Source organism: Hyperolius riggenbachi, chromosome 6 (assembly GCF_040937935.1).
Source record: "Hyperolius riggenbachi isolate aHypRig1 chromosome 6, aHypRig1.pri, whole genome shotgun sequence".
NCBI lineage: Eukaryota > Metazoa > Chordata > Amphibia > Anura > Hyperoliidae > Hyperolius > Hyperolius riggenbachi.
This window is the reverse complement of record NC_090651.1, coordinates 54594254-54620234: the sequence shown is the minus strand read 5'-3', so window position 1 is coordinate 54620234 and position 25981 is coordinate 54594254. Positions and strand designations below refer to the sequence as shown.

Sequence of the window (25981 nt, the reverse complement as noted above, 5' to 3'; positions counted from 1 at the left end):
AGTTGAGACTCTGCGTTCCATCTCGCGTTCCACAGCAAACGGATCTTTGTTTTTTAAGTGGAAGCAGGTACGTTTTTGTAAGCAATTGTGAACTGGCCGCTTATCCTAAGGTGTGATCATTGTGGATTTGTACATACAAAGTGTGGTTGAAATAGCAAACGTCTTCCAGGCCTCAAGGTATTCCTGTGAGCTTGGCACCATCTGCTGGTAAGCAGTGGAAGTTCGTCAAAATACAAGCCACAAACACAATCAATCCACCAAGACGATTGACCATGGAGAAATTGATAACAATATTCAGCATCGATTGGGCCCATAGGCTTCTCAGTCTTCAAATGATAGAGTCTAAAAAATCTGATGAAAAATGTGATCATTCACTAAAAACTGTACAGTTTATGGGCACCTTTACAGTGCAATCCTCTCAACGCCCAGAATACAAGCCCTGTATCATAATTCTTACCTGGATTTATGAGTCAAACACTTCCTAATTGTAGTCTTCCTAATCCTTACTGGCAGAACAATGCTTAGTGTTTGCTTGAAAGAAAGGGGAAGAACCGAGAGCCCGATATGGTGTAGTATGTTAATGAGGTGATGTCTGATGCAAACACACACAATGGTTATACTCACAAGGACGGGTCGCCTCTAAGGCAACCACTGGATAAGCAGGCGGGGAGAATTGTAACCTGACCCCGCTCAGGGTTAAGAAGTCGCTCTCTGTAGATAGAAGGAAATGGGGATACACCCCTCCACCAAGGGTGGACTAAACAGTTATGTGGTATAACAACAGAGGCGCTAAGTAGAGTAAAATTAGTTAAAATTGTTAAAAAGGGGGAAGTGGGTGGACTCACCTCCCTTCTGAAAAAATGGCCAGACAACGGGCAGGTTACTTCAAGTTTAAAGTAACATTTATTATGAGCTCCAAAAGTGCAACGCGTTTCACGGGTAACAGTCCCACTTCTTCAGGCAAACAAATTTTTGGAGGGAGCAAAGTCGGGTCAAGAGCCAGACAGAGGCGCTATATCTGGCTCTTGACCCGACTTTGCTCCCTCCAAAAATTGTTACTGTTACCCGTGAAACGCGTTGCACTTTTGGAGCTCATAATAAATGTTACTTTAAACTTGAAGTAACCTGCCCGTTGTCTGGCCATTTTTTCAGAAGGGAGGTGAGTCCACCCACTTCCCCCTTTTTAACAATTTTAACTAATTTTACTCTACTTGGCGCCTGTGTTGTTATACCACATAATTGCTTAGTGTTTGCCTTACTCTTGAGTTGCAATGCTTCCTGCTCTGTATAGCTTTAAGCTACACAAAGGCCAGAGAACACATTCTTGCAGAAGTCATGATGGGATATAGTGAAGGAGCACATATCCATATTTTTAGCAGGTTCATGTGTGATGAAGGGATGGACTGTGCTTTTTAAATGAAAACGCAGAATCAAAGCAATTATTATATAACATTTTCTTTCATTATTTTAGTAAAGCCGTTTCCTGTGTCTGATGTCCGTGCTGAAATGACAGCGAGCGAGGGGCATTTAAACGTGGCGTGGGGAAAGCCGAAGTTTGGGTTGTTCATTTTCAAGTATCAGCTGCGCTATCGTGTTCAGGGACCAGAAGATGACTGGAAGGTACTGCTTTACATCCTATTGACACTGGCGTTTGATCACATAGTGGGGGAAATGTGCAGAGAAGGGCACAGGTGACACTGTGCACAATATGTACTGTGCAGGGACATAGCTTGCATATGCTGGGTACCCCAACAAAATTTAACATGCCTACTCCATCACTCCCCCCCCCCCCACACACACACCCACACGTGTCAGCTACTAACCTTGTGTACGCTGCTCCGAACTTTCCCCGCCCCCAAGATCTTGAAGATCTTGCGGAGCAGGGGCAGCAGAGCTTTATTCTGTACTTCGTACCAGCGGCAGGACAAGTCCTCTTTGCTTCCTCTTCAGTGTAGTTGGTGTGTAGCCAATCACCTTGCGGCTCCTAAAACTATCTTGTGACCAGCATTATTAGCTGCAAGCTGATTAGCAACACACTGGCTACGGTGAAGAGGAAGTGAAGAGGGCCTATCCCATCCCATCACCAGAACAAGGTACAATATAAAGCTCTGCTGTGGTTACTCTGCACCCCAGGACCATGCCTCCTTAGCCTCTGGGCACCCCAGCGACACTATTGTTTCGCCCCAGTGCCATGAGAAGGCAAATGTGCCATTATAGAAAATGTGCAAAGCAAGTTATTAGCTATTAGTGGTCAGTAGCACCACAGCAGTCTGGACAAGATGGGTGTTTGCGAAGAAACCGTAATAGTTTTATGATAAATGCGTAGAAATGTGTTGCAGATGGAATTCCAGACATACAGAGGCCGAGTTAACGAAATGAAAAAACAAAATGTGTCTGTCAGGTTTTCATCAGACTGGCGCTTTAGTGAGCACCTGTCTTCATAAAGCCCATTCTGCCCCACTGTTGTCTTTTTACAGTTTAGAAGTAAAAGGTGCAGAAAATTTGTTTGACAGTACAACCGGCTGCTCTGTCATCATGCCAGTCCTCCAGTTTGCATTGCTATATATAGGTCTTAATTTAGCATTTCTGTATCTATAACGTAGCGGCTGTGTGCAGGGCCGGATGTGTACTTTGTACTGCCCAAGTCCTACTATCACCAGCTGGCCCCAGACTGACAGTAACCTAACTGCAGCTAGCCAATCACCATGCAGTCCCTGTCACATGACACGAGACAGAGGCCACATGATGATTGACTTGTCCCCCCTGACCTAATAGAGATACCTTACCTCCCTTGGATCCAGATCCTGGTGTCTTCCATGCTAACTTGGGTGAAGTACATAGATGCCTAACCCTAACCAATCCCCACCAACCTAAACTTAACCATTTCTCTACCCCAGTGCCTGTCCTTAACCCCGGGGACATATACATGTATAACAATGATGCTAATAATAATTCCTTTTTGTAATATAAGGTGGGAATTGTACTTCTTCTTGTTTCCTTTCCTTCCTTCCTCTTGTTTCTTTTCAAAGAACGTTATCACAAAAAAATCGTAAAAATTTAAAATACACATGCAACTGAGAAGTACGTTTCTTCTGGGATAAAACGAGCAGACATTACCCTTGTTCTATGTTTCCGTCATTCACAGTAGAAATCTGATGGAACTGACAGGTTTTGGAATACTCCATCTCCTCATGGGGGATCTTTAGCATCTTGTTTATTTATTTATTTTTGAGATATTAAAGTTTTATTAATTGTTCAATAAAAGCGTGAATAAACAGCAAATAATATGCAGAATATAAAGTAATGCTCGTAAAAGAAAATAAGTACAACTAAGAACCAATAAGTCTCATATGCCTAAGGCTGCTTTCACAGTTAGACGTTACAGGTGCACGTTAGAGCAGCCTGTAACACAGCCCACCGCACAGTAATGAAACTTCAATGAGCTGTTCACAGTGCCCACGTTGCGTTACATTGTAACGCAGCACGTCAGGTTAAAGTGCTGCATGCTGTGCATTATGCACGGCTTAGGGCTCTTTCACATTAGGGCAGATTTTCTGCGTTTCAACGCAAAGGGTAAAGTTTGCGTTACCCAAGGTGAAATGAAAGTCCATAGACTTTCATTTTAGCTTTCACATATAACGCAGCCTTTTTGTGCGTTGCGTTCCACTGCACCCAGGCGCAGTTTTTTGGCCAACGCTAGCTTTATGCGTTACAATGTTAGTCAATGTAAAACGCACACTATGCGCGTTTTTAATCCGTTAACGCAGGCAATCAGTCCCAGAATGCAACAGAGGAACAATGTAGAAAGTTGACAACTAAAAGAAAAAAAAATTACCTGCGTTTTTCTATGTGCAGTAACGCATTGAAAACGGATTAAAAACGCACACTCACTGCAGTGCAACGCATATCAAAACGCAGTAAAAGGCATACAACAAAACGTATGCTTTGAGCGTTCTCCAACGCAAGCTCTGATGTGAAAGAGCCCTAAGCCGTGTTAGACTGTTTGCACATGCTCAGTAGTGCTGGAGGAGGAGGTCCCCCCTCCTTCTCCTCGGCCAGCCACATGGCTAATTAATATTCACTGCACGGTGTGACTAGTGTTGGGCGAACATCTAGATGTTCGGGTTCGGGCCGAACAGGCCGAACATGGTCACGATGTTCGGGTGTTCGAGCCGAACTCCGAACATAATGGAAGTCAATGGGGACCCGAACTTTCATGCTTTGTAAAGCCTCCTTACATGCTACATACCCCAAATTTACAGGGTATGTGCACCTTGGGAGTGGGTACAAGAGGAAAAATTTTTTAGCAAAAAGAGCTTATAGTTTTTGAGAAAATCGATTTTAAAGTTTCAAAGGGAAAACTGTCTTTTAAATGCGGGAAATGTCTGTTTTCTTTGCACAGGTAACATGCTTTTTGTCGGCATGCAGTCATAAATGTAATACAGATAAGAGGTTCCAGGAAAAGGGACCGGTAACGCTAACCCAGCAGCAGCACACGTGATGGAACAGGAGGAGGGTGGCGCAGGAGGAGAAGGCCACGCTTTGAGACACAACAACCCAGGCCTTGCATGAGAACAAGAAGCGTGCGGATAGCAATTTGCATTTTGTCGCCATGCAGTCATAAATGTAATACAGATGAGAGGTTCAATAAACAGGGACCGGAAACGCTAACCCATCACAGATGTTTATTGTTCATGTTACTTGGTTGGGGTCCCGGGAGTGTTGCGTAGTCGTTTCCAATCCAGGATTGATTCATTTTAATTTGAGTCAGACGGTCTGCATTTTCTGTGGAGAGGTGGATACGCCGATCTGTGACGATGCCTCCGGCAGCACTGAAACAGCGTTCTGACATAACGCTGGCTGCCGGGCAAGCCAGCACCTCTATTGCGTACATTGCCAGTTCGTGCCAGGTGTCTAGCTTCGATACCCAATAGTTGAAGGGTGCAGATGGATTGTTCAACACAGCTATGCCATCTGACATGTAGTCCTTGACCATCTTCTCCAGGCGATCGGTGTTGGAGGTGGATCTGCACGCTTGCTGTTCTGTGTGCTGCTGCATGGGTGTCAGAAAATTTTCCCACTCCAAGGACACTGCCGATACCATTCCCTTTTAGGCACTAGCTGCGGCTTGTGTTGTTTGCTGCCCTCCTGGTCGTCCTGGGTTTGCGGAAGTCAGTCTGTCGGCGTACAACTGGCTAGAGGAGGGGGAGGATGTCAATCTCCTCTCTAAAGTCTCCACAAGGGACTGCTGGTATTCTTCCATTTTGACCTGTCTGACTCTTTCTTCAAGCAGTTTTGGAACATTGTGTTTGTACCGTGGATCCAGAAGGGTATAAACCCAGTAATTGGTGTTGTCCAGAATGCGCACAATGCGTGGGTCGCGTTCAATGCAGTCCTAGGCCGAAGAGGTCATAGCCTAGGGTCACAAAAACCTGTTTATTTGGGCAATTTCAATGGTGGCGAGTCTGACGTACATAAATCGCAGAAATGGCCGTTAGCAACGTCTGAATCTCACGAAATGTCTCATGCAGGTAGAAGACATATTGTTAGACTTGGGCTCCAAAGATGGGTTCCCTACATCTCTGCAAACCAGAGTTACAGGGCTCCAAATTTGGTAAAATCCCCCATAGGCTTTCATTGGGCCTCCTATTTACAGTTCCAAAATCTCACATCTTTTCAAAGGGCAATTGCTCAGCAGTGGCAAATTTTCTAGCATTGTAGGGACCCTTAGGGGGAACATGACTGGTGAGTTTCAGGCCCCTAGGCCAAAGAGGTCATAGCCTAGGGTCACAAAAACCTGTTTATTTGGGCAATTTTTTTTTTTTATTTTTTTTTCAATTGATTTTTATTGAAATTTTTCACAGTTTACAAATCCAAAATAAAGGTAATGAGTATCATTCATTTTCAATAATTATTTAGTTGAACAATGAATTGGAAAACCAAAACAGCTATTTACTGTATAGCAATTCAGAAATACTGTATTATAGAACAGTTCTAAATCAGGTGGAATAAGCACCTTCAACTGAGTTAGTCCTTGAAGCTCTAATCTTAATATATTTATAAAGAAACAACAATCACCCACGTAAAGTGGGAATATGCCAAACTAATAACATCAACACAACTAGTAGAGAGTGCATAGTGCCTTAATAGATGCTTAGGGCCGAGGATTACAGCCCGTGCCGAGTAGTCAATGAATTTACAGAGGTCTAGAGCTAGATCTCAGACTTGAAGAGGTTCAAGTAGATCTAGTCTGGCCTGATAGTGGGACCTGCTAAGTCAAGCGGAAAGGAGATGGGGGGGGGGGGGGGGGGGAGGGGGAGGGTTTAACATTAGTTTGGGATCTCCATGACTGCCTTTGGGACCAGCCTATTCTGTGGAAGGGAATTCTAGTATTAACTATTTAGTTGCGTATTGTTAGAGGGTGACCTTATGGGTTTAAGTTCCAGTCAAAGGACCATGTGTGTTGCCATACATTTTGATTGTTTCTGGATCTTAACAGGTATTCCATTTTGAGGTTATATTCTGTTTATTTGGGCAATTTGACCTCTTTGGCCTAGGGGCCTGAAACTCACCAGTCATGTTCCCCCTAAGGGTCCCTACAATGCTAGAAAATTTGCCACTGCTGAGCAATTGCCCTTTGAAAAGATGTGAGATTTTGGAAAGTGAAATAGGGAGGCAATGAAAGCCTATGGGGTATTTTACCAATTTTGGACCCCTGTAACTCTGGTTTCGGGCCCCTAGGCCAAAGAGGTCATAGCCTAGGGTCACAAAAACCTGTTTATTTGGGCAATTTCAATGGTAGTGATGCTGACGTACATAAATCTCAGCCATGGCCGTTAGCAACGTCTGAATTTCACAAAATGTCTCAGGCAGGTAGAAGACATATTGTTAGACTTGGATTCCAAAGATGGGGTCCCTACATCTCTGCAAACCAGAGCTACAGGGGTCCAAAATTGGTAAAATCCCCCATAGGCTTTCATTGCCTCCCTATTTCACTTTCCAAAATCTCACATCTTTTCAAAGGGCAATTGCTCAGCAGTGGCAAATTTTCTAGCATTGTAGGGACCCTTAGGGGGAACATGACTGGTGAGTTTTGGGCCCCTAGGCCGAAGAGGTCATAGGCTAGGGTCACAAAACCCTGTTTATTTGGGCAATTTCAATGGTGGTCAGTCTGACGTACATAAATCGCAACAATGGCCGTTAGCAACGTCTGAATCTCACGAAATGTCTCATGCAGTTAGAAGACATATTGTTAGACTTGGATTCCAAAGATGGGGTCTCTACATCTCTGCAAACCAGAGTTACAGGGCTCCAAAATTGGTAAAATCCCCCATAGGCTTTCAGTGGGCCTACTATTTACCGTTCCAAAATCTCACACCATTTCAAAGGGCAATGGCTCAGCAGTGGCAAAACTCATCAGTCATGATCCCCCTAAGAGTCCCTACAATGCTAGAAAATTTGGTACTGCTGAGCCATTGCCCTTTGAAAAGATGTGAGATTTTGGAAAGTGAAATAGGGAGGCAATGAAAGCCTATGGGGGATTTTACCAATTTTGCACCCCTGTAACTCTGGTTTGCAGAGATGTAGGGACCCCATCTTTGGAATCCAAGTCTAACAATATGTCTTCTACCTGCATGAGACATTTCGTGAAATTCAGACGTTACTAACGGCCATGGCTGAGATTTATGTACGTCAGCATCACTACCATTGAAATTGCCCAAATAAAAAGGTTTTTGTGACCCTAGGCTATGACCTCTTTGGCCTAGGGGCCCGAAACTCACCAGTCATGTTCCCCCTAAGGGTCCCTACAATGCTAGAAAATTTGCCACTGCTGAGCAATTGCCCTTTGAAAAGATGTGAGATTTTGGAAAGTGAAATAGGGAGGCAATGAAAGCCTATGGGGGATTTTACCAATTTTGCACCCCTGTAACTCTGGTTTGCAGAGATGTAGGGACCCCATCTTTGGAATCCAAGTCTAACAATATGTCTTCTACCTGCATGAGACATTTCGTGAAATTCAGACGTTGCTAACGGCCATGGCTGAGATTTATGTATGTCAGCATCACTACCATTGAAATAGCCCAAATAAACAAGTTTTTGTGACCCTAGGCTATGACCTCTTCGGCCTAGGGGTCCGAAACTCACCAGTTATAATCCCCCAAACAGTTCCTACAATGCTAGAAAATTTGCCACTGCTGAGCAATTGCCCTTTGAAAAGATGTGAGATTTTGGAACTGTAAATAGGAGGCCCAATGAAAGCCTATGGGGGATTTTACCAAATTTGGAGCCCTGTAACTCTGGTTTGCAGAGATGTAGGGAACCCATCTTTGGAGCCCAAGTCTAACAAAATGTCTTCTACCTGCATGAGACATTTTGTGAGATTCAGACGTTGCTAACGGCCATTGCTGCGATTTATGTACGTCAGACTCGCCACCATTGAAATTGCCCAAATAAACAGGTTTTTGTGACCCTAGGCTATGACCTCTTCGGCCTAGGGGCCCAAAACTCACCAGTCATGTTCCCCCTAAGGGTCCCTACAATGCTAGAAAATTTGCCACTGCTGAGCAATTGCCCTTTGAAAAGATGTGAGATTTTGGAAAGTGAAATAGGGAGGCAATGAAAGCCTATGGGGGATTTTACCAATTTTGGACCCCTGTAACTCTGGTTTGCAGAGATGTAGGGACCCCATCTTTGGAATCCAAGTCTAACAATATGTCTTCTACCTGCAATTCAGACGTTGCTAACGGCCATGGCTGAGATTTATGTACGTCAGCATCACTACCATTGAAATTGCCCAAATAAACAGGTTTTTGTGACCCTAGGCTATGACCTCTTCGGCCTAGGACTGCATTGAACGCGACCCACGCATTGTGCGCATTCTGGACAACACCAATTACTGGGTTTATACCCTTCTGGATCCACGGTACAAACACAATGTTCCAAAACTGCTTGAAGAAAGAGTCAGACAGGTCAAAATGGAAGAATACCAGCAGTCCCTTGTGGAGACTTTAGAGAGGAGATTGACATCCTCCCCCTCCTCTAGCCAGTTGTACGCCGACAGACTGACTTCCGCAAACCCAGGACGACCAGAAGGGCAGCAAACAACACAAGCCGCAGCTAGTGCCCAAAAGGGAATGGTATCGGCAGTGTCCTTGGAGTGGAAAATTTTCTGACACCCATGCAGCAGCACACAGAACAGCAAGCGTGCAGATCCACCTTCAACACCGATCGCCTGGAGAAGATGGTCAAGGACTACATGTCAGATGGCATAGCTGTGTTGAACAATCCATCTGCACCCTTCAACTATTGGGTATCGAAGCTAGACACCTGGCACGAACTGGCAATGTACGCAATAGAGGTGCTGGCTTGCCCGGCAGCCAGCGTTATGTCGGAACGCTGTTTCAGTGCTGCCGGAGGCATCGTCACAGATCGGCGTATCCGCCTCTCCACAGAAAATGCAGACCGTCTGACTCAAATTAAAATGAATGAATCCTGGATTGGAAACGACTACGCAACACTCCCGGACCCCAACCAAGTAACATGAACAATGAACATCTGTGATGGGTTAGCGTTTCCGGTCCCTGTTTATTGAACCTCTCATCTGTATTACATTTATGACTACATGGCGACAAAATGCAAATTGCTATCCACACGCTTCTTGTCCTCATGCAAGGCCTGGGTTGTTGTGTCTCAAAGCGTGGCCTTCTCCTCCTGCGCCGCCCTCCTCCTGTTCCATCACGTGTGCTGCTGCTGGGTTAGCGTTACCGGTCCCTTTTCCTGGAACCTCTCATCTGTATTACATTTATGACTGCATGCCGACAAAATGCAAATTGCTATCCGCACGCTTCTTGTCCTCATGCAAGGCCTGGGTTGTTGTGTCTCAAAGCGTGGCCTTCTCCTCCTGCGCCGCCCTCCTCCTGTTCCATCACGTGTGCTGCTGCTGGGTTAGCGTTACCGGTCCCTTTTCCTGGAACCTCTCATCTGTATTACATTTATGACTGCATGCCGACAAAATGCAAATTGCTATCCGCACGCTTCTTGTCCTCATGCAAGGCCTGGGTTGTTGTGTCTCAAAGCGTGGCCTTCTCCTCCTGCGCCACCCTCCTCCTGTTCCATCACGTGTGCTGCTGCTGGGTTAGCGTTACCGGTCCTTTTTCCTGGAACCTCTTATCTGTATTACATTTATGACTGCATGCCGACAAAAAGCATGTTACCTGTGCAAAGAAAACAGACATTTCCCGCATTTAAAAGACAGTTTTCCCTTTGAAACTTTAAAATCGATTTTCTCAAAAACTATAAGCTCTTTCTGCTAAAAAATTTTTTTGGGGTATGTAGCATGTAAGGAGGCTTTACAAAGCATGAAAGTTCGGGTCCCCATTGACTTCCATTATGTTCGGAGTTCGGCTCGAACACCCGAACATCGCGACCATGTTCGACCCGAACCCGAACATCTAGATGTTCGCCCAACACTACACGTGACCCGTTCGGCCAATCACAGCGCTAGCCGAACGTTCGGGGAACGTTCGGCCATGCCCTCTTAGTTCGGCCATATGGCCGAACAGTTTGGCCGAACACCATCAGATGTTCGGCCGAACTCGAACATCACCCGAACAGGGTGATGTTTTGCAGAACCCGAACAGTGGCGAACACTGTTCGCCCAACACTATGTGCAGTGTTTACTTCCTGGAGCGGCCGCTCTGTGCGGCGATTGGCTGGCGGGACCACGTGATGCCGCATGCGTCCAAGAGTACGCATCATGGACGCCAGAGTGAGCTGCACAACGTGGCTCAGTCTGACGTCCACATCCAACACCACCAGGCGTTGCGTTAGGGGCACGTTATGCGACCATAACGTCCCCTAAAACGCAACGTCCTGGTGGGAAAGTAGCCTACGTGTTTATTTTTTTACAACGCAATCCCTGGAAGGTATCTACACAGAAACGCTGGCTGCCCTGTTGGCACGCTATTTTGGAAGTTTAACTGAGCAACTGCCATTCACTAAATGCTTTTGAAATAAAGAAAACCCCAAGAATCCCCCATAAGGAGATGGGCTAGTCCAAAACCTGTCAGTTCTGTCAGATTTCTACTACCTAAATAACAGCAACATAGAAGAAAAGTAATTTATAGGTCATTTTACTCTGGGAGAAATGTACTTCTTAGTTGTATATGTTTACATGTATTTTAACTACTTCTGCACTAGCAGTCTCTGGCCCCTTAAAGAGACACTGAAGTGGAAAAAAAATATGCTATAGTGAATTGGTTGTGTACTATGAATAATTACTAGAAGATTAGCAGCAAAGAAAATATTCTCATACTTTTATTTTCAGGTATATAGTGTTTTTTCTAACATTGCATCATTCTATATTATGTGCAGATTACACAACACTCAGCATTCAAAATGATTCTTTCAGAGCAGTCTGTGAAGTAATGACCTCTCCTCTAGCAGAGAAAAAGTAAACAGTTCACTTACAGTTGAGATAATAAAAGTCAGATAACAGCCCTCTCCACGACTAACTTAGTCGGAGAGCTTAATGGCTTGTTTGCATAGAGATAACAACTGGAGTTTCTCAACTCTTCCTGTACTGGAAACATTTAGACTGATGTATCTGATCTTAATGTTTTATTTCTTAGCTGTACTACACATACAAATCATAATATCATAATTTTTTTTTCGCTTCAGTGTCTCTTTAAGGACTAGAGACTACTGGTACCACAAAACGTAGGTTACTAATGAATCGCCGCACAGACCCTCCGCTCTCGGTGGTCATGGCGCTCACCCATTGCCGCAGGCCCCTCACTCTTTGAGATGGTCCGGAGCCGATTTAATTGGCTCCTGGCCCTGTGATCAATGTGAGCAAATGAGATTGGGTCAGAGCTCTGCCGTCATGCCAACGGCATGGCAAGTGAGCAGCAGCAGCGAGAGAGAGATGCGACAACGTGGGCAGCGTGCGGCGGGGAAGTTGAAATCTACGTCCTTTTAGAAAGAATTGTGCACAAGTAGGACATGGATTTCAGCCAACATGGTCCGGAACCGGTGAAAGTTTACAGTTTTTCGCAACAGTGGTCCTTGCACTGGACAAAATTGTTGGCAGTTCATATCGCTGCCCGAGTACGGTATATTTCCCTGTAAAACTTTACCCTATTTAAAATTAATTTCTCTAAAAAGACATGGAACTGGGCCAATCTCTGATCCTCCACCAGAGGACAGCACACACACAACAATGTTTACATAAAAGCGTCATAACCTACAACCACAGACAGCACTGAATTCTACAGCTTGATAAGATATACAGTATTTTACCCATTGAGGCCTCATTCACACCTAAAAACGAAAACGCAAGCGTTTTGCATTTTTGTGCGCTTTTTTTCCCCTCCCGGTGCTCCACTGCGCACTGCGTTTTTGGTAAAGGTGCTTTTATAAGCGCTTTTCCAGAGTGGTTTTGTAATTCATTTCCTGACGCAAGTCAGGAAGTGAACTCTTTGACCCGGAAAAGAATAAATACAATGTATTTATTCTAAAAAAATATGAATGCAATCGCTGCATAAAATGGTTTTGTGAGCGTTTAGCGCTCTTCCTATACCTTTCATTAGAGCAAAAACGCTGCAAAAGTGGTACAGGCACTGCTTTGCGGACCACAAAGCGGATGCAACGTGCTGATATGAACCTTCTCATAGAGCAGGTTCACCTGCTCTGGAAAAAAGTGCAAAAACGCCCTTAGTGTGAACGAGCTCTTAGTGAGGTCATTAAGGAGCTTGCAAGTGAGTCAACAAGGTCCCCCTTTATTATGAGAAAACTAACTTTTGGAAGACATACACTAGTACACCTGAACTGAGAGGGATATGGAGGCTGATATTTATTTCCTTTTCACACCTAAGGTGGCCACTAACGGCCCAATTTCTAGTGAAAAATTGTTTGAGCAATCAGATAATTCTGATCAGAAAGGAAATATTGTAATGTATCATTTACTACACCATCATCTAACCAATCTTTGCTTCCTATCTATCAGAACCGACAGGAAAATCCAAATTTTAGTTTAGTCCAATCGGACGACAGTTTTTATAATCATTCGTAATCGATTGTGGCCATTGACGGAGATTATTTACAAACAATCAGATCAGAATTTCTGATCACTCGAATGATTTTTCGCTAGAAATTGGACCGTTAGTGGCAGGGGTCGAGTGGTGCGTGGACGCGGGTGAACGGCGTCCACTTACTATTTCCAGAGAGTGGACGCCGTTCACTCTGCCATGTTCGGAGGGGAGCAGCGCAGTGGAAGGAGAGCTGTGAGCAGCGATGGAGAAGGGGGGCCATCTCCCCCCCCCCCCCTTCCCTCACCTTAGGGTGCTCTCCTTCCCTCGCTCTCTCCTCCTGAAGTAACGTGCGGGCAGCCGGCAGCGGGCGGGACTTACCTCTCCTCGTTCTGGCGCCGGATCTGCAAGCCGTTGCTCTGGTCTGGACCAGAACAGACTTGCGGCACGCAGATCCGGTGTTCCGACGACGAGGAGAGGTAAGTCACGCCCGCTGCCGGCTGCCCGCAAGTTACTTCAGGAGGGGAGAGTGAGGGAAGGAGAGCACCCTAAGGTGCCTGCTCACAGCTCTCCTTCCACTGCGCTGCTCCCCTCCTGCTGGGGGACACCTGACTACATATACCCCCTGACTACATATACTGGGCACATATACCCCCTGGCTACATATACTGGGCACATATACCCCCCTGACTACATATACTGGGCACATATACCCCTGGCTACATATATTGGGCACATATACCCCCTGACTACATATACTGGGCACATATACCCCCTGACTACATATACTGGGCACATATACCCCCTGACTACATATACTGGGCACATATACCCCTGACTACATATATACTGGGCACATATACCCCCTGACTACATATACTGGGCACATATACACCTGCCTACATGTACCCCTGCCTACATATACTGGGCACATATACCTCTGGCTACATATACTGGGCATGGATACCCCCTTGACTACATATACTGGGCACATATACCCCCTGACTACATATACTGGGCACATATACCCCCTGGCTACATATACTGGGCTCATATACCCCCTGGCTACATATACTGGGCACATATACCCCCCTGACTACATATACTGGGCACATATACCCCCCTGACTACATATACTGGGCACATATACCCCTGGCTACATATATTGGGCACATATACCCCCTGACTACATATACAGGGCACATATACCCCCTGACTACATATACTGGGCACATATACCCCCTGACTACATATACTGGGCACATATACCCCTGACTACATATATACTGGGCACATATACCCCCTGACTACATATACTGGGCACATATACACCTGCCTACATATACCCCTGCCTAAATATACTGGGACATATACCCATGCCTACATATACTGGGCACATATACCTCTGGCTACATATACTGGGCACATATACCCCTAACTACATATACTGGGACATCTACCCCTGACTACATATACTGGCACATATATACCCCTAGCTACATATACCCCTGGCTACATATACTGGGACATACAGTATACCCCTGGCTACATATACTGGGCACATATACCCCTGACTACATATACCGGGCACATATACCCCTGGCTACATATACTGGCACATATACCCCTGGCTACATATACTGGGCACATATACCCCTGGCTACATATACTGGGCACATATACCCCTGGCTACATATACCCCTGGCTACATATACTGGGCACGTATACCCCTGGCTACATATACTGGGCACGGATACCCCATTGACTACATATACTGGGCACATATACCCCCTGACTACATATACTGGGCACATATACCCCCTGGCTACATATACTGGGCTCATATACCCCCTGGCTACATATACTGGGCACATATACCCCCCTGACTACATATACTGGGCACATATACCCCCTGGATACATATACTTTGCACATACACCCCTATCTACATATATACTGGGCACATATACCCCCTGACTACATATACTGGGCACATATACCCAGTGGCATAGCTAAGGAGCTGTGGGCCCCGGTGCAAGTTTTACATGGGGCCCCCCCAAGCACTCTATACATAACAATTGATACGGCACACCAAAACCTGCTAAGGACAACCACAGTGTCAGAGTTGCAAGAAGGGAATGGGGAACAGTTTGTTAATGATTACTACTATTCAAAGCATCTATAGAAGTGATTATTACCAGCACAGGACCAACAGAGAGCTAATACTGTGATAGAGGGTGGACACTTCGGGGCCCCTCTGGCCCAAGGGCCCCGATGCGGTCGCTACCTCTGCACCCCCTATTGCTACGCCCCTGCATATACCCCCTGACTACATATACTGGGCACATATACCCCTGGCTACATATATTGGGCACATATACCCCCTGACTACATATACTGGGCACATATACCCCCTGACTACATATACTGGGCACATATACCCCTGACTACATATACTGGGCACATATACCTCTGACTACATATATAATGGGCACATATACCCCCTGACTACATATACTGGGCACATATACACCTGCCTACATATACCCCTGCCTACATATACTGGGACATATACCCCTGCCTACATATACTGGGCATCCAGCCTCAAGGCGCAGTGTAGGAGGGGGTGCACAATTGACTCAGCTATCATTCACAATAGTGTTTGAAGCAGAAATAAATAAGAAAAGGGGATACATGACAGTGACTGCAAGGCAGATAACTAGAGATTAAGGTGCTGGGGAGGTTGGAGGCCCTGGGGCACCTATTAGTCTAATAGCAATCAGTGTGTGATGGCTGGGGTGGGAGGGATGGGGTGGCGCACTTTGGCGTCTCAGCCTTGGGTGCTGAAGGACCTTGTCCCAGCTCTGGCCAGATTGTGTATGTTTGGGGGACCACTGCTGCCAGGTTAAATGTATTTTGGGTGTTACGTGTATTTTGGGTGATCCGCTGCCAGGTTTCGCGTATTTTGGGGAACTGCTCCCAAATTATGTGTATGTTGGGGGAACTGCTGCTTCCACATTATCTATTTTGGGGGAACCACTGCCATATTATTTGTATTTTGGAGGAACGTCTACCAGATTATGTGTCTTTTTGGTGAAATGCTGTCAGATTACATCTATTTTGGGGGGATACACTACGGCAGACCTTTTACATCACTGCTAAGGTCATGTATATTTGGCCCCACCCTTGACCACGCCCACAGTATGCTTGACCACACCCATTTTTGGACGCGCTGCGCGCAGCGCAGGGTTTTTCCAGGTTAGTCCACTCACCTCTTTTCCCAGGACTAGACCCCTGGTTAGTGGCCACCTTAATAGTAGCGGTGTGATGCGGTACAAGCTGAAATGAGCCTTCATATGACCCTGCACCACGGTGAGGCGAGAGAGTCATATGCGTAGCTCCGCCCCCTGCTGGGCAGGAAGTATGTCATTGGGATTCCTGTCGGTCTGCACATGTGCGCTGCACCACGCTTCCATTGTGCACACTTGTTGCATCGCCCATTGACTTGCACTGCTGCACGGAACATATGGTAACACGGTAACACGCTGCAGCCTTTGCATCCGCATTGTGGTGATTTGTATACTTCTGTCACATTGCAAGTATGCAAGTCTACATAGACTTGCATGGCCCTTGTACTGGGGAAGTGTAATGTGGGGCAACACAGCGCGCAAGTGTGCCAGGGGCCTTAAACAATACCAGTTGCTGATCTCTTTGGCTGCGGTAGTATCTGGATCACACACCTGAAACAGCATGTGGCTAATCCAGTCAAACTTCAGTCAGAAATATCTGATGCTTGTTCAGGGTCTATGACTAAAAGTAATAGAGGCAGACAGCCAGGTAACTGGTATTGCTTAAAGAGAGACTGAAGCCTCCGAAAATGACCCTTTTTTGAAGCCAGTCCTGTTAAGCATTAATGGGTTAGCTGAAACATTTCTTGGGCAGTGCAGACAGGGCGACAGCCCTGGGTGCAGACCGGCAAGTACAAAAAGGGGGACGCAAGAAGGACATAACCGCTAGGGAACTGGTGACGCGTGGTGCAGCCAAATGGAAGAAGAAAGAAGAATACCAGCACGATCACCTTCCTTGACTCCTCCTGGGCTGCCTGTCTGCGTCCGTCGTCCTGTTATCATTACGCCACAACGGTGGGATCACACTTGATGTCCTGTAGCGGTACTGCAGACTGTCAGTGCGCTGCACCCATGGAGGAGTCGGGCTCTCTTCGCCTGTGTGTTCTCCTAGTCCCTGCTTCCTCCTGTATGAGCGGCTAGTCACCGTAGTAAGTAGGCAGATCTACTTGTAACTTATGGCTGTGTAACTGTCCCTAAAGAGTAAGAGTTTGTGAGTCCATGAGGCTGGGGAGGAAGGGGGTACAATTCTTACACCCTTGCCCTGGGTGCAATTGAACCTAGAAACTGCCCTGCTTAGATGACATCCAAAAATAAAATCTAGGACATAGCGACCCCCATTTTCATTCATAGGGAGGGTTCAGTTTGCCAGATAGTCACTGCAAGCTTCGGGCTTATCTTCCAGAATTATAATAAGATATATGAAAGGTTAATGTCTTCCCTCCAGGTACACCAATTAGGCTCAAGCAGCGTCTTGCTACCCACTCTGATGTGTCTGGTAAGGTGATAAATAATAGAAACAACACTTTGTCTCTGCCTTTATATAAAGCTCATTTATAGAAGTCATTTCAACTTCTGATTTCCTTTGCTCTCTGATCAGATAAACTTTTTTTAAACGTAAAATCTTTATTGAACATTTTAACATAAAACAGAGTAAAAGGAGAGCAGCTGAATTAAAAGATCCAAGTTTACATAGACATAATCATGGTAGGCCTTAAAGTGAACCAGAGACGAAGCACCCTCATGTATTTTACCATATATATCAGTGGGAACATTAGAGAAACAACTACCCTGCTTTCTGTTTCATTCTTCACTGCTCAGCCTGCTTCTTATCAGCCCTGATAAAATCCCAGACTGAGAATTCAGTCTGGCTTTGCTCAGGAATCATTAAAGCTGAGTCTGTCTTCCCTGATGTCTTTTCAAGCCCAAGCCTGCCCCCTTCTGGCTCTGTTCAGGAATCATTATAGCTGAGTCATTATAGCAAAGCCAGACTGAATGCTCAGTCAGGGATTTTATCATGGCTGGTAAGAAGCAAGCTGAACAGTGAAGAATGAAACAGAGAGCAGGGTAGGTTTTTTCTCTAATGTTCCCACTGATATACATGGTAAAATACATGAGGGTGCTTCGTCTCTGGTTCAAGACAAAAAACAGTGCATGAGCATCTCTGTGCAGTGCAGCCGCACTGAGGAGCACAGCCACGGGCAATCTTTGTCTTTAAAGGGGTTCTCTGGTATTGTAAAAATCAAACGAGCTGACACTTACCTGGGGCTTCTATCAGCCCCCTGCAGTGGTAATGTCCCACGCTGTCCTCTTCCGATGCGCCATTCCCCGCTGCCGGTCCCGGTGTAATTACACGAGTTATTACACTGCAGCGCCGTGGCCACGCATGCTCACTACCCCGCGCATTATTGGGTGCTTACTGCGCAGGTGCAGTACAATAAAACTTCATACTGCGCCTGCGCAGTAAGCTCCTAATGACGCGAGTGGGAGCGAGCATTATTCATCTGTTTAGACAAATGTTAGATCGGGACTGGCGTTGGGGAACGGGGGATCGGAGGAGGATTGCATGGGACATGACAGCTATAGGGGGCCGATAGAAGCCCCAGATAAGTGTCAGCTGGTTTGATTTTTAAAACCCCTTTAAAGAGACTCAGACGAGTCATGTTGCTGTTTTTTTTACTTATCCGGGGCTTCCTCCAGCCAATCTTCTCTGGTAAGCAGCTCAGTGATGTCAGCGGGGGGCCTTCTGCGCATGCGCTGATCTTTTGCTGGAGGAAGTAACGGGTAAGTAAAAAAACATGACTCATCTCTGAGTCTCTTTAATGTCGAAGATTACAAAAGGGGTCAGAGCGCAGGAACAGAGCGGCTTTGGAAGACTGAGGAAGGCTCCCGGCTATGAGGTAAGTATCTAACTTTTTTTTTATTGTGACTTCAGGTTTACTTTCATTCCAATTTTCTTTTACCATTATAAGAAAGTTATACGAGCAACAGAGGGAAAATAAAATATATTTATGAGCTTTCGGTTATAATATGGTTTGCATAGTGATGACATGTTATTTAGAGTTACCTTTTAAGTACACCAAAGAGATACATGTTATTCCTTCATTTTAAAGAGAAACTCCAACCTAGAATTGAACTTTATCCCAATCAGTAGCTGATACCCCCTTTTACATGAGAAATATAATGCTTTTCACAAACAGACCATCAGAGGGCGCTGTATGACTGATTTTGTGCTGAAACCCCTCCCACAAGAAGCTCTGGGACTGCAGTACTCTGGGCAAACTGCCACAATGTAACAATGTTCACAGACAGGAATTAGCTGTTTACAGCTGTCTGTAACAGCCAAAACAGCCAGAGCAGCTACATAACTTGCCCACAGTAACAATGTCACCATGTGGTAAATGTCAGAATGTAAATCGGGGAGAGGAAACATTTTACAATAAGCAAACACTGACTAAATCATTTATACATAATTATGGTAAAAATGAAGCACTTTTTTTACTACATTATTTTCACTGGAGTTCCTCTTTAAGTACCCAAATTGATCACATTTTTTCATTTTAGATTTTAGATATTTTTGGTCACAACTCTATCAGGATAGAAGAGGTAGATGCCTGTAAATCATATATCGTTCAGGTCCGATGCAGGATTTCGGAATCGAATGCCTCCGGATACTGGAGCAATTGGAGCAGCCCTATCAGTACAGCCCTCAAGGATATTAGAGGTAGGAAGAATTCTTTAAAACTAGGGAAGTTCCCAAAAAAAACAAAAACCCATAACAATATTTTTGTATTTTTATAGCACCTTCTAAGGGACCTGAATTTTGGAGACTTGTTCAGGAAAATAATTTACAAAAAGGAGACAACATTACACTAATATGGCAGGTAAGCTCGCAGGGGGTGAACTATTTATTTAAAGGAGTACTATCAATTGAAACGACTTTTTTTTTTAATACTCTATATTAGTGTACACATTACCACTAGTGCTAGGGGCACTTTATTTATTCACCCAGGTCTCTCTCTCACTATCCCTGCTTAAAAATTCATTTCTCACACAGCTCATAGTAGTTTGGGTCACCCTGAGCTGCTTGGTTACTCTCTCACACAGCTCACAAATATATTTCACTGTGTCACTCACAGCATGCAGCAGACATGAGGAGAAATAGGCTGATCTGAGCAGGGCAGTTTCTAGGCTAAATTTCACCCAGGGCGAGAGTGTAAAAAATCGCCCCCCCCCCCCCCAAGGAGCCAGGCATAGGTGCCCGCAGTATAGGTTAGCTACGTAGGTGCCTCCAGTATAGGGTAGCCTGTATAGTTGCCCCATTATAGGTTAGATAGGTAGTTGCCCCCAGTATAGGTTAGCTACGTAGGTGCCTCCAGTATAGGGTAGCCCATATAGTTGCTACCAGTATGGGTAAGATAGGTAGATGCCCCTAGTATAGTTTAGATAGGCAGGTTCCCGCAGTATAGGTTAGATAGGTAGGTTCCCGCAGTATAGGTTAGATAGGTAGGTTCCCCCAGTATGGGTTAGATAGGTAGGTTCCTCCAGTATGTGTTAGATAGGTAAGTTCCCCCAGTATGGGTTAGATAGGTAGGTTCCCCCAGTATGGGTTAGATAGGTAGATTCCTGCAGTTTAGGTTAGATAGGTAGGTCCCCGCAGTATAGGTTAGTTAGGTAGGTTCCCGCAGTATAGGTTAGTTAGGTAGGTTCCCGCAGTATAGGTTAGTTAGGTAGGTTCCCGCAGTATAGGTTAGTTAGGTAGGTTGCCGCAGTATAGGTTAGTTAGGTAGGTTGCCGCAGTATAGGTTAGTTAAGTAGGTTGCCGCAGTATAGGTTAGTTAGGTAGGTTCCTGCAGTATAGGTTAGATAGGTAGGTGCCCGCAGTATAGGTTAGATAGGTAGGTTCCCACAGTTTAGGTTAGATAGGCAGGATCCCGCAATACAGGTTAGTTAGGTAGGTTCCCGCGGTTTAGGTTAAATAGGTAGGTTCCTACAGTTTAGGTTAAATAGGTAGGTTCCCGCAGTTTAGGTTAAATAGGTATGGGTGGCAGGAGAGGAGCACAGCAGCGGGGGATGTGGACATAAAAGTCAGGGCCGGATTCAATCCCCCCCCCCCCCCCCCCCCAAAGATCCATACACACCGAGCGGGGTTGGGGGGGGCTTGTAAGGGTGGAGAGGAGCAGTAACTAAAGAGGTGGTCAGGGCGAGGAGATATCAGTGAGGTAGGAGTTAGGAAAAAAAGGATAGAGTGGGGCAGCCAGAACTGAGGGGGTGGTCAGAGTGAATAGGTTAGCCAGGTAAGGGTAGAAATTAAAGGGGCTAGCCAAGACCATTTTTTCCTTAAGGGCAAACCTACAACAGCTCACAGCGTGCCCCCCTCTATAGAGGCAATACAGCTGCCAAAATGCCCCTACCCCTCCACAGAGGCCCTACAGCTCCCATGATGCTACTTCCCTTCCAGAGGCACCGTAGTTTCCAGCATGCCTCTCAGTCTCCATATAGTATTGGGTTGTCCCTCAGAGCTGGCTGCCAGGTCCCCTCAAATGTGAATAGTGGTTCCCCAGGGCCCCTGTATTTGCAGTGGACTGCATTCATGTGTCACTGGGTCAGAGAGATGAAGGAGGATAAAACACAGAGAAGCAAGCTGTACAGTTAAGTGTGCTCTTCTGCGAATATGCTGCAGAGGTTCATCACTTTGGGGGGGGGGGGGGGACCAGGGGGTCCTCCAGCCAGCCCTAAGGGACAACTTGATACTATATGGAGGAGGAAGGGCATGCTTGGAACTGTAGTGCCTGTATATAGAGGTGGTTTTTGCTGGGAGGTATGGTGACCCTATAGTGCAGGGGGGGCATGCTGGGGGCAGTGGTGCCTCTGTGAATGGGCATGCTGGGAGCAGTGATGCCTCTATGGACAGGAGGGGCATGCTGGTAACTGTGGTGCCTCTATGGAGTGGGACTACATGCTGAGGGGAACAAATGCTACTTTGGAGAAAGGGGGGAGGGTGCACTCTCAAGCATACAGTCACAACAGCTACTCACAAGCATGCAGCCACAGAAGGCATCCCCTGTCAGGAATCAGATCATCTAGTTTCCTGCATTGTTATGCCTCTCTGCTGTGCACTGTGATTGGCTGCATACAGAGCCCTGCTTCTCCTGTGTCCGTGTGAGCTCCAGTCCCAATCAGCTGAGCTAATCAGCTGATCATTCTCTCCCTCCCCTGCCGTGCTTTCTCTCTCTCTTCCCTCCAGGAAATATACTGTAGCTGCTGTGGTTCTGGAGATCTCACTCTATGCCTGTCCCCTGTGGGTTTCTGATCTGTGGAACTGGCAGCCCCAGCAGCATAGAGACTTCCGTCTAGTAGAGGCAGCCACTGTTTCTTCTTCTTATGTCTGTGTGCAAAGCTAGCGGCTGGGAACGGACAGAACTGCGGACTCTGTCGGCTATGTGCTAATAAGAAGAAATGTTGCCAGCGGCTCCCCACCCGCCCCAAGCAATCTTCTGCCTGCTCCGATAATAGTTACAACTCACCTCCTTCCGCCGAACCCGCGCTGCTTCAATGTCCTTCCTTTCCCTGCATCTGTCTCAGTAACAGCGCTCCCTGTGATGACATGCGGTACGTCATCACAGGGGGCGCTGTTACCAGGCGACGGACGCTGGGAGAGGAAAGACATTGAAACTGCGGGGGAACGGCTGAAGAAGGTGAGTTGTAACTATTATGTCTGTTCCTCCCGCTCCTGCGCCCCCCTTCTGCCGCAAAATAAAGCGCCCCGGGCGATGGCACGTGTCGCACGCCCATAGAAACGGGGCTGGATCTGAGGTGGTAACAGGTAACTAAATGAGCTGGAATATTGCTGGAATATAACTAGCTATAACAGGAGTCTGTGTTTACACTCAGACTGGCTGCCTGCTTGAGGCTATTCACTCCAGGCTGCATCCACTTTACAAGCTGCTGAGAGGGGCAGACCACTGTCTACAATTAGCATTATTAGTATCTTTATCAGTAGAGAGAAGCAAAGATAATAAACACACATTGCTAGAATCTTTAACCCCTTACCACCATATCAACAAGATTCTTTCAGCAAGGTGATAATTAAACTATAAACTGAGGAGTTGATAGCATCTCCCCTTTGCAGAGACATGGTCTAGCCCTCTGGGAGCTCAGTATTAGATACATTTTGTATCCAACACTGACGCCAAAACTGACGGAGGATTTTACAGCTGAGAGGAACAGCTATGTGAGGAATCAAATTGCTCCTAGTACTTGCCCTAATGTGTGCTACAACATACAGCATTTAAAAATAAATGCATACATCGATAGTATTCCTTTAAGCTTGAAAAGGAAATTTCTTTTACATGTTTGGGTAGACTTAACTGATGTATTGATAGACATATTCTGCTTAAAATGTACAAGAGCTGAAAACAGTAAAAAGCTTTTATACATACAGTATATGGGGCTTCCGCCAGCCCCATCCGCTCGGGTCGCTCCCACGCCGCCGTCCTCCGCTGCCTGCAGCTTCACGAACCGGGTCCCGTCACTTACGTCAGTCGGCTCCAGTCTTCGTCGGTGTCTAGTTCGGTGGAATTTTGGCAGCGTGACGCTCTGGCTTTCGGTGGCTTTCAGTGGCTTTCCATTGCGATCTGCGTTTTTTCTTCCCCATAGGAGGACACTAGACACGGTGGTTAATCGACCGTTAATGAGGGCGCCTCAAACAATGGGGAGAATCAGGACCAAAATGCTGCATTCGCGCAAATGCCAGTAAATGCCCGGTACAAACGCTCCCATTCACTTGCATGTGATCTTTTAATGACAAGTCACAGATGCCAGCGGAAAAAGCCCTCCAAGCGTCCGTGTGAACCAGCCCTTAGTCCAAAACACACCTCCTTGTGTAACTTGGGTGCATGGAGTAGAGGGTAATCATATATCAGCTGAAGCCACACCTCCCAACTGACTCTTACACTGGGTACACACATTCAATTTTGATTCACCAATCAATAGCCAATTTTACCACTTCCATGTAGTATTAGAGCTTACCTACATAATCTGTTCATAATATTGAAAATCTGTTGGCCCTCACACTACATGGAAGTGGTAAAATTGGCCAGTGATTAGTGGTAAAATTGGCCAGTGATTGGCCAATCAAAATAGGATGTGGGTATCATGCTCAATTCTATCATGGCTGTCAAAATCTAGTAAGTAGGCCTCGCTTCATTAGGAAAAGGAGGGGTTGCGTATCCCCAAAAACATGCTGCAATTGACTGGTTAATCGCTCAGGCATGCACCACCTCTATTATGCTGAAAATGCATGCCCTGCGTCCAAAACAAATGCTACATTTATTATACTATGGGGGAACTTTGACTTCCACTATAGTTTGCATGCAAAGTATAATATACTGGACACTTGCACCACGGTGAGGTAGACCTCCGGGCAAGTGGCCTAACCGAAATTAAAAACTACATATGTATAACCTTGGGAGCAGCTCAGCAAAAATGTGTAACTTACATTTTAATGGACAGCGAGGAGAGGGCCAGCACAAACCACAAAGGCTGCATCTGAAATGACCAACAGATCACATGTGCAGCACATCTAATAAACTTTCTGCACACTTTGCTTTCAATTCAGATGCAAATCATATGCATAACTACTATTACTTACCATGCAAATGGGAAACTCAAGAATATGGGCTGGGAGCAGCTAACCTGTTAGTTACATACTTTCTCGTTTGCATGGTAAGTAATAGTAGTTATGCTTATGCATATGATTTGCATACAGAGCCGGATTTACCATAAGGCACTGTAGGCACATGCCTACAGGCGCCTCATGATGGAAAGGCGGCTCACTCCCCTCCCAGAGCACCTCCTTCTGTATGCAGAGTCCTGATAAGAGTGATATTTGATGAGGTTACTCAACTAGGTCTCTGCATTCCACTGACAAGATCTCCCTTCAATCAGGTGCACCGCTAGCTACTTAATACTGAGTGTCCATACCAGAGGTAGCGCTCACAATTGAATCACCAAAATTCACAATATTCAAATATATTAAAACCACATCTTCACATATGCAATGACATGCAATAAAATAATAGTCTCTATATTGAGGGGTGTCTCCACCAATTGGACTGTATAGAGGGTGAGATCAAGCCTGTGTCTCTTCCAACTCTAGGGGACCTCCACCAGCACCCTTTGTGTGTCACTCACCGCAATTATAAGACCAACAAATGGTCTATATGCGCTTTGGGACCGTTCCCTGGTCGTCCCCCACCTCTCAGGCAGATATGACCTCTGTTTTCCTCCTCAGATTCGGTGTGTATACTCAGTTTGTATCCATCTACCTATATGGAGGTCCCCTAGAGTTGGAAGAGACACAGGCTTGATCTCACCCTCTATACAGTCCAATTGGTGGAGACACCCCTCAATATAGAGACTATTATTTTATTGCATGTCATTGCATATGTGAAGATGTGGTTTTAATATATTTGAATATTGTGAATTTTGGTGATTCAATTGTGAGCGCTACCTCTGGTACGGATTGTTTTACATATATAGGGGAGGCGAACAGGTTGTTCACTATTGTAAAGTTGCGTTACACCTGGAGTTTATTATCATACACATAGGAGCCGAGTATCATTTAGCTGTGAGCGCTGACCTCTTGTGGATTAAAGGTTTAATACTGAGTGTACTTGTGGCTTCCTAATGCTAAGGGCCCATTTACACTTAATCAGTTGGTACGTGTTAGTACGCATTGGTGCACGTTGGTGCGCATTTTTTCCATAGCAGTGGTGAAAATATTTCAGTTAAAACGTGTTAAGTGCCATAGGGAAACATGGGCAT

The 25981-nt window shown here is 45.8% G+C and overlaps 1 protein-coding gene across 1 annotated transcript in view; it reads left to right on the top strand.

Annotated features, from left to right (window-relative positions):
* Window positions 1-25981, top strand: part of LEPR (leptin receptor) — a 153872-nt gene that overhangs the window by 103769 nt on the left and 24122 nt on the right. Inside the window, exons 12-14 of the mRNA XM_068239298.1 lie at window positions 1472-1620; window positions 19718-19877; window positions 19955-20037. Of these exons, the coding sequence (XP_068095399.1) occupies window positions 1472-1620; window positions 19718-19877; window positions 19955-20037 (392 nt within the window). The remainder of the gene's footprint in view (window positions 1-1471; window positions 1621-19717; window positions 19878-19954; window positions 20038-25981) is intronic.